Source organism: Bufo bufo, chromosome 6 (genome assembly GCF_905171765.1).
Source record: "Bufo bufo chromosome 6, aBufBuf1.1, whole genome shotgun sequence".
NCBI classification, from domain to species: Eukaryota; Metazoa; Chordata; class Amphibia; order Anura; family Bufonidae; genus Bufo; species Bufo bufo.
This window is the reverse complement of record NC_053394.1, coordinates 175,557,322-175,567,036: the sequence shown is the minus strand read 5'-3', so window position 1 is coordinate 175,567,036 and position 9,715 is coordinate 175,557,322. Positions and strand designations below refer to the sequence as shown.

Below are 9,715 nucleotides of genomic sequence, written 5' to 3'. Positions count from 1 at the left end.
CTATGGGAATCAAAACGGATCCGTCTGGTTCCCGTTATGCAAGACTGTCGACAGGACTTTGTTTTCCGTCTTGCATAACGGGACCCAGACGGGTCCGTTATGTTTTCCCATAGATTTCTATTAAGATGGAGCAAAACGGAATGCCTCTTAAAGGCTTCCATTTTGCATTCCATCCTATGGATTTCGTTATGTTCCGTTATAACCCTGTTATAACGGAAAGCCATAACGGACTCCATAACGCTTGTGTGAACCCACCCTTAAAAAGCGTTTCTGAGTAGCCTCTGCAAGCAACTCCAATCTAGTCATTTCGGCAATGAACTGTATAGATCGGAGTTGCTCCTGGCAGATCCTCCCTTCAGCAACTACATTCTAGCCTCCTCACTACTGAACTGTCTAGAGCGGAGCTGCTGCAGGGAGGACCTGCCAGGAGTAACCCATTCATAACCAATGGAGGGAGGAGCTATGAGTTTTCCAAGGTTTACGCCTCACATACTCACGTGGTCATGACATCATCACAGGTCCTTTAGCTGTAGAGCAGCACAGCCCTGAATCTAACTCCTCCCACATAGGTGCCTCGTCACATGATCATGACATCACCAAAGGTCCTTTACCCCACTGGGCTGTATTAACCACTGATGGTGAAGGGAGTGTGTCTTGTATTTATTGCTGGTAGGTCGCTGTGTACAATACATAGGTGTATGTGGCGATTGTATTATGTGTAGTGTATGTCTATTTCTATAGCACATGGTTGTGATTAATGTTAATATTGCATATTGGCAATGTACAGGCAGTGTGAATGTGTGTGTACATTAGTACAAGGTTCTGTAATGGTACTAGTGTGTGTGTATATGTATATATATCATTGCAATGAACTGAGCAGAGGTCAGCATGGACGCCCTGAACACAGCAAGCTGCCGGTTCACCAGACCTGTAACCTCTGCCTACTAGGAACACCCCACAGGATCTGCTGTTTTGGAAGTACTCTGAACCAGTTGTTCAGTCATCACAATCATCACATGTCAAAGTCTCTCAGATCCTTACATTTGCACAATTTTCCAGCTTCCAACACATCACCTTCAAAAACTGCTAATATATCCTACCCCTTGACAGGTGGTATTGTCGCAAGATGACCAATGTTGCTCTCTTCACCTGTCCGTTATGACTGGTCGGTGTGTACATAGATGAAGTGTCATAATAGGGGATGCATCATTTATTGCTGATATGAAATATATTCCTCTGTGAATAAAACTGTACACGGCATGTGTGGTGCCATCTGTAGTGTTATTCAGTGGAAGCAGCTGAAGGACAGCTCTGGAACTTCTGATATCAGGAGAGAATACTTCAAATGATGCTTTTTCAAGTTGTATTTGACTTTCATTTCCTCTGGTTTCTTTAGAAAGAAAATAGGTAATTACCTAATAGACCTTTTAAAGATGGTCAAGAACCGAAAACAGATGGCTGAGAGAATATTAAAGCTCACCCTAGAGATCATCTACCTGCTGACTGGAGAGGTGAGGAAATCATGGCATATGTCATGGCTTGTATCTCTTAGTAAACAAGAAGATGGCTGGAGAGGTGAAGGGAATGTATACAGTGATATCAACGTTTCTTTCCTTCCACAGGATTACATAGTAGTGAAGAAGATGATGGAAAATGATGAAGGAAGGAGCAGGAACCAGATCCCCAGCATAATGTCTCCACCTGACTCACTGATACATGAGAGAAACAACTATCAGGAGATCCTGGACCTCACCAACAAGATCACTGAGCTGCTGACTGGAGAGGTGAGCGCTGCTGGGAATTCTGGAAGGGAGACTTCCTAGATGATTACTGTAATCTTGTGTGTGTGGGCAGTTAAAGGGATTCTGTCACCTCTTTTTACCCTATAGAGATGGGGATATGCACGGCTATATCGCCGCTAGCATGTCCGCAATATACCTGTCCCATATCTCTGAGTGGTTTTATTGAGTGTAAAAAATGATTTTATATATACACTCACCTACAGAATTATTAGGAACACCATACTAATACGGTGTTGGACCCCCTTTTGCTTCAGAACTGCCTTAATTCTACGTGGCATTGATTCAACAAGGTGCTGATAGCATTCTTTAGAAATGTTGGCCCATATTGATAGGATAGCATCTTGCAGTTGATGGAGATTTGAGGGATGCACATCCAGGGCACGAAGCTCCCGTTCCACCACATCCCAAAGATGCTCTATTGGGTTGAGATCTGGTGACTGTGGGGGCCATTTTAGTACAGTGAACTCATTGTCATGTTCAAGAAACCAATTTGAAATGATCCGAGCTTTGTGACATGGTGCATTATCCTGCTGGAAGTAGCCATCAGAGGATGGGTACATGGTGGTCATGAAGGGATGGACATGGTCAGAAACAATGCTCAGGTAGCCCGTGGCATTTAAACGATGCCCAATTGGCACTAAGGGGCCTAAAGTGTGCCCAGAAAACATCCCCCACACCATTACACCACCACCACCAGCCTGCACAGTGGTAACAAGGCATGATGGATTCATGTTCTCATTCTGTTTACGCCAAATTCGGACTCTACCATTTGAATGTCTTAACAGAAGTCGAGACTCATCAGACCAGGCAACATTTTTCCAGTCTTCAACAGTCCAATTTTGGTGAGCTCGTGCAAATTGTAGCCTCTTTTTCCTATTTGTAGTGGAGATGAGTGGTACCCGGTGGGGTCTTCTGCTGTTGTAGCCCATCCGCCTCAAGGTTGTGCGTGTTGTGGCTTCACAAATGCTTTGCTGCATACCTCGGTTGTAACGAGTGGTTATTTCAGTCAACGTTGCTCTTCTATCAGCTTGAATCAGTCGGCCCATTCTCCTCTGACCTCTAGCATCCACAAGGCATTTTTGCCCACAGGACTGCCGCATACTGGATGTTTTTCCCTTTTCACACCATTCTTTGTAAACCCTAGAAATGGTTGTGCGTGAAAATCCCAGTAACTGAGCAGATTGTGAAATACTCAGACCGGCCCGTCTGGCACCAACAACCATGCCACGCTCAAAATTGCTTAAATCACCTTTCTTTCCCATTCTGACATTGAGTTTGGAGTTCAGGAGATTGTCTTGACCAGGACCACCCCCCTAAATGCATTGAAGCAACTGCCATGTGATTGGTTGACTAGATAATTGCATTAATGAGAAATAGAACAGGTGTTCCTAATAATTATTTAGGTGAGTGTATATGTAAATCAGCCTGGTAAGGAGCCCAAGGGGCTGCACTAACCGTTCTGGAGCCCAGCCATGCCCTCTGTGAAGGAGCCCAGCACCGCCTGTATCCAGGAATCTTCTCCTTCCTCACAAAGTCAGATCGCCGTAATCTCGCGGTGCGCGAGCTTGCGCATGCACAGTGCCGGCATAGTGTTCCTTCCCTGTGCTGGCATCAGGCTCAGGGAAGGAACTGCGCATCGTGAGATTACGGCGATCTGACTTCGTGAGCAAGGAGGAGATTCCTGGTTAGAGGCGGTGCTGGGCTCCTTCACAGGGGGGCATGGCTGGGCTACAGAACGGTTAGTACAGCCCCTTGGGCTCCTTACCAGGCTCATTTACATATATATATATATATATATATATATATATATTATATATAAAATAATTTTTCCCCTAAATAAAACCACACAGAGATATGAGACAGGTATATTGCGGACATGCTAGCAGCAATCTAGCCGTGCATGTCCTCATCTCTATAGGGTAAAAAGAGGTGACAGAATCCCTTTAAAGAATCACTTTATTATTGTTCTCCCCCCTACATCTCCTTCCCCCATTTGTAGACTACACAAGGGAGAGGGAACTACAGTCAAACAGATTACCAGACACTTTAATGCAGGATGAAAAACTGTATTGCCATCATGTGACCTGCAGTCTGACTACTGCTGTCTCAGACGGAATAATTTTTTTTTTTTTAGTACCAGTCTATGAGAACCTTAAAGTCGTACACTTACATAAAGTATCTGTTACAAGGGCGGCTGGTGGCCACCGCTGCTCTGCTCACCTTCCCTAATCTGTTTCCCAGTAGCACGGATCCACCTCTGTTTTTTACCTTCTGGGTCCAGCTGCCAGTTTTGCTATGTCGTTTCACACAGGTTGCAACCTGTTTTTTGCCAGCAAATCCTCTCCTCCTCCTCCTCCTCCTCTGCTCGTAGGATGCATATGCCCCACCGGCTCCTGAAGGGCCAGTATTCACGCAGCCTAATCTGCACCAGTCAATGGCTGGCTTCTTTGGGGGCAATTTTTTTAATAATGCATTGTACTCATTATGAGATAAAAATCATTTTTTCAATTGGTCGTTAATAAAAATATGGAGTCCTTTTCTCTGAACAGCTGAGATGCTCTACTAGCAGGATCTGAATTTTCTTTCTGCTCTGTCAGACAGAGAGCTAATAGACTCCTTATCTCTGCTCTCTGACATTATAAATACTCATTATAGCTTAGTCCTTATCTTACTGATAAGAATGTGTTTATGACTTCTTAGTCATTTAGAGATAAGTGAAAGTAGGATTCACACAGCTATAAAAACAGTTACCGTAATCTTTTTTGACAGAACGGCTCAGTATTATTTAGTCCCAAATGAGTAAAATGTAAACATAATTTTTTTCCCCCTGAAGGTGTACATAGCCTTTAACCCCTTCCCGACACATGACGTACTATTACGTCATGGAAGCCACTGCGTTCCTGCAATTTGACCTAATAGTACGTCATGGTGATCGGGCAGGCACCAGAGCAGTGCGCGCGCGATCACTGCAGGGGCCCGGCAGTCCCTGGTAGCCGGGCCCCTGCTGTATCCACTGACATCGCTGTAAAAGTCGATGCCGGCGGATTAACCCCTTCTATGCCGCGGTCCGCACTGACCACGACATAGAAGGGGTTTGTGTCGGGTGAGGGAGCTCATCGCGCTGCTGTGGTGGGGACTCGATGTGTCGGGACCTGCCTTCTACGGGTGCCAAGGAAATCCAGCCTCAGGCCAGTTCTCCTAGGCAACCTGTTCGTCTACTACTCACTGTAGTACACGAACAGGCAATGCATTACAATACAGACCCCAAAAAGTGAACATCAGAAATAAAGTAAAGAAAAAAAGTAAAAAAAAAAAAAAAAGTGTTTTTAATAAAATGAATAAAGTAATAAAATTAATAAAGTGAAAAAAGAAAAAAAGAAAAAAACACCCCTTTCCCCTTATTTTATAATAAAAAACAGAAAAAAAAAACACATATTAGGTATCGCCGTGTCCGTAATGACCGGCTCTATAAATATATCACATGATCCACCCTGTCCGATAAACACCATAAAAAAATAAAAATAAAAACTGTAAAAAAAAAATGAAATTTTTGTCACCTTATATCACAAAAAGTGCAATACCAAGGGATCAAAAAGGCGTATGTCCCACAAAATGGTATCAATAAAACCGTCACTTCATCCCTCAAAAAATGAGCCCCTACCTAATACAATCGCCCAGAACATGGAGACACTAAAACATCATTTTATTTTTTTGAAAACTGCTATTATTGTGCTAAAGTGAAAGACATAAAAAAATATACATATTAGGTATCGCCACGTCTGTAACAACCAGCTCTATAATAATATCACGTGTCCTAACCCCTCAGATGAACACCGTAAAAAAATAAAAACTGTGTAAAAAAAAGAGCAATTTTTGTCACATTACATCACATAAACTGCAACAGCAAGTGATCAAAAAGGTGTATGCCCCCCCAAAATAGTACCAATCAAACCGTCACCTCATCCTGCAAAAAATGAGACCCTACCTAAGAGAATCGGTTAAAAAATAAAAAAGCTATCACTCTCAGACAATGGAGACACTAAAATATGATTATTTTTTGCTTAAAAACTATTATTGTGCTAAAGTGAAGTACACAAAAAAAAAAAAATACATATTAGGTATCACCACGTCCGTTACGGCTCTATAAAAATATCACATGACTTAACCCCTCAGATGAACACTGTAAAAAATAAAATAAAAACTGTGTAAAAAAAAAAAAGCCATTTTTGTCACCTTACATCACAAAAATTGCAACACCAAGTGATTACAAAGGCATACACCCCCCAAAATAGTACCAATCAAACCGTCACCTCATCCCACAAAAAATGAGTTCTCACCTAAGACAATTGGTCAAAAAATAAAAAAGCTATGGCTCTCAGACTATAAATACACTAAAATATCATTATTTTCAAAAATTCTATTATTGTGTAAAACTTAAATTAATAAGAAAAAGTAGACATATTAGGTATTGCCATGTCCGTAACGATCTGCTCTATAAAAAAAGTCACATGATCTAACCCCTCAGGTAAACGCTGTAAAAAGAAATTAATAAAAACTGCGCCAAAACAACAAATTTTTTGGTCACCTTGCCCCATAAAGTGTAAAAAATGAATGATCAAAAAATCATATGTACCCAAAAATGGTACCAATAAAAATGTCAACTCCTCCTGCAAAAAACGAGCCCCTGCACAAGACGATTGGCAGAAAAATAAAAAAATAGGGCGTTCAGAAAATGGAGATACAAAAACCTAATTTTTGTTTTCAAAAATGCTTTATTATGCAAAACTGAAACAAACAAACAAACATAGAAAATAGACATATTTGATATCATTGCGTCCGTAACAACCTGCTCTATAAAAATAGCACATGATCTAGCGTGTCAGATGAATGTTGTAAAAAATAAAATATAAAAACTGTGCCAAAACATCAATTTTTGAGTTACCTTGCCTCACAAAAAACGTAATATAGAGCAATGAAAAATCATATGTACCCCAAAATAGTACCAACAAATCTGGCACCTTATCCCGTAGTTTCCAAAATGTGGTCACTTTTTTGAGTTTCTACTGTAAGGGTGCAGGGGGGTTTCAAATGGGACATGGCATCTAAAAACCAGTTCAGCTAAATCTGCCTTCCAAAAACCATATGGCGTTCCTTTCCTACTGCGCCCTGCCGTGTGGCCATACAGCAGTTTACGCTGCTATTGAGTTTTTTTTGTTAACCCTTGCTTTGCTACTGGAAAAAATTGATTAAAATGTAAAATCTTCTAAAAAAGTTAAATTCTGAAATTTTATCTCCATTTTCCATAAATTCTTGTGAAACACCTAAAGGGTTAACAAAGTTTGTAAAATCAGTTTTGAATACCTTGAGGGGTGTAGATTAAAAAAAATTTGGGTGGTTTCAATTATGTAAGCCTCACAAAGTGACTTCATACCTGAACTGGTCCTTAAAAAGTGGGTTTTGGAAATTTTCCAAATTTCAAGATTTGCTTCCAAACTTCTAAGCCTTCTAACGTCCCCAAAAAATAAAATGTCATTTTCAAAATGATTCAAACATGACGTAGACATATGGGAAATGTAAAGTAACAAATAAAGGTGTAATATATTGAGGAAAAAGAAGTGAATAGTGATCTGGAGTATTTAAGACGTAACTTTGGGTGCGATTGGGATCGTCTCCTCCTACAGCGGGAAGCGCGCTGGACATTTAAACTAGATACGGTATCCCCCAGAGGCTTAAACGAGCAACTCCACTTTGGCTGCTTCCTTTAACATCTATTAAAGGGTTTCTACCACCAGAAATACTGTTATGTAGCTGACTGACATTAGCGATGCGCTAATGTCAGCACTACATAACAGTATGTTGCTAACATTAGTCCCTGCGGCCGTTTTTGTTAAAAAAGCACTTTTATAGATATGCTAATGAGCCTCTAGGTGCTATGTGGGCGTCATTAGCACCTAGAGGGCTTTGTCCACTAACCATTTCAGCCGCCCATCGCGTCCCTCCAGCCCGCCCTGCTCCTGTTGATTTGACGTGAAACTTCTCAGTATCTCGTACCAATTCCCACGCCTGCGCCGTGCACTTCTGTATTCGGCGCAGGCGCAGTGAGTGAATGCCGCGCTCCTGGTGCCGGCTTCCTCATTGTAACGTAGTTGGCGCAGGCGCAGTGAGGAAGCTGGCGCCGGGAGAATACAGAAGCGCACGGCGCAGGCGCGGGAATTGGTACGAGATACTGAGAAGTTTCACGTCAATCAACAGGAGCGGGGCGGGCTGGAGGGACGCGATGGGCGGCTGAAATGGTTAGTGGACGGAGCTCTCTAGGTGCTAATGACGCCCACATAGCACCTAGAGGCTCATTAGCATATCTATAAAAGTGCTTTTTTAACAAAAACGGCCGCAGGGACTAATGTTAGAAACATACTGTTATGTAGTGCTGACATTAGCGCATCGCTATATCAGTCAGCTACATAACAGTATTTCTGGTGGTAGAAACCCTTTAAAAGTGTCAACTCAGATTTGCCTTGTCCTATTTATCCTGAAGCACCATAAGGAATTTATACCAATGATGTCCCCTACTTTTAGCTTATTCCACCATTGCAGGTCTTTTCTTATATAGTTCCAATTATCCTCCTTGGGCCCCTTTTTTTAGCCATGGTCGGAAAATTTAAGTATTAAACCACCACAAATCTCCCATTTAATACTTACCCATATCTGGGTCTGTTAAGGTGTGGGTTGTATGGGCATATATCCCGATGCCTATCAGAACACACCAATATTGTCCTTCTATATTGATGCCCATATTCTTGGAAAATCTATTTATCTATATTTTGCCCTTGTTTTTGTGTTAAAAACGCTTCCACAGTGTGTATATAGCAGGCATTTATTCCTATGTTGGCATTCTATACACTGTGGTGGCTCCCTTCATGCTACTGATATCAGCATGAGGATTGTTATTCCCGGCGATGTCGGCAGTCTATTCAAAGCTCCAGCATGTGTATCGGGGCTGACGTGGCTGCGCGGTGACCTACTTTCGATTTCGGACTCACGCGCAGGCGCAGTAAGCGTCCTTCAATACGCGCTGCAATCTGGTTCCTGGCAACTCCTTTGCGCATGCGCCCGCCACATCTCGTAATTGTTTACGTCATCACACTGTGCGCCGTGAGAGGATTGTTTCCGCCTCAGAAACGTGCATGTCAGGATATACTCAGGGCAAAATAGGGAACGCAATTCCAGGGTTAGGTTCCGGACGGGGGCCCAACTAGTGGGATACTCCGTGGTTAGACAAACAGGGTAATTGTAGGGCCCCATAGGGTCATCCAGGGACATATAGGATTACCTTCCTGTGACTCCCTCTTATTTATAGGACCTCCAACTATTGAACCGGACCACCCTGCCAAGAAACCCCGAAACAAAGGTGTCTGAAGATTCCATCATCTGTAGGGTAGGACACTGGGTTTCATTGGTGCCGCCGTGCACCTTTTTGATACAGGTGCTGCTGTGCACTAACTTGCATGGTGATTTTTGGCACCAAACCTTTGTTGCTTTTCTTTAAGCCACCGTGCATTATGTATGTACTGTCATATGTCGTCTCTAACATCATTGTTTAATTGTGTACCTAAGGTGCCAGTGCATACCGGCCATTGTAAGCTTATAATTGTGTACCTAAGGTGCCAGTGCATACCGGCCATTGTAAGCTTATAATTGTGTACCTAAGGTGCCAGTGCATACCGGCCATTGTTAGCTTATAATTGTGTACCTAAGGTGCCAGTGCATACTGGCCATTGTTAGCTTATAATTGTGTACCTAAGGTGCCAGTGCATACCGGCCTGAATGTATAAGTGTGGACACGGTTGTCTCTGTTTCCAACTAATCCCCTGTATGTGGGATTGTGGAAAACTGAGTGATCAAATATATGGTTA

The 9,715-nt window shown here is 42.4% G+C and overlaps 1 protein-coding gene across 1 annotated transcript in view; it reads left to right on the top strand.

Annotated features, from left to right (window-relative positions):
- Window positions 1–613: 613 nt before the first annotated feature.
- Window positions 614–9,715, top strand: part of LOC121005609 (zinc finger protein 271-like) — a 129,664-nt gene continuing 120,562 nt past the window's right edge. The window contains exons 1-3 of the mRNA XM_040438385.1: window positions 614–669; window positions 1,397–1,511; window positions 1,623–1,784. Of these exons, the coding sequence (XP_040294319.1) occupies window positions 1,434–1,511; window positions 1,623–1,784 (240 nt within the window). The 5' untranslated portion in view covers window positions 614–669; window positions 1,397–1,433. The remainder of the gene's footprint in view (window positions 670–1,396; window positions 1,512–1,622; window positions 1,785–9,715) is intronic.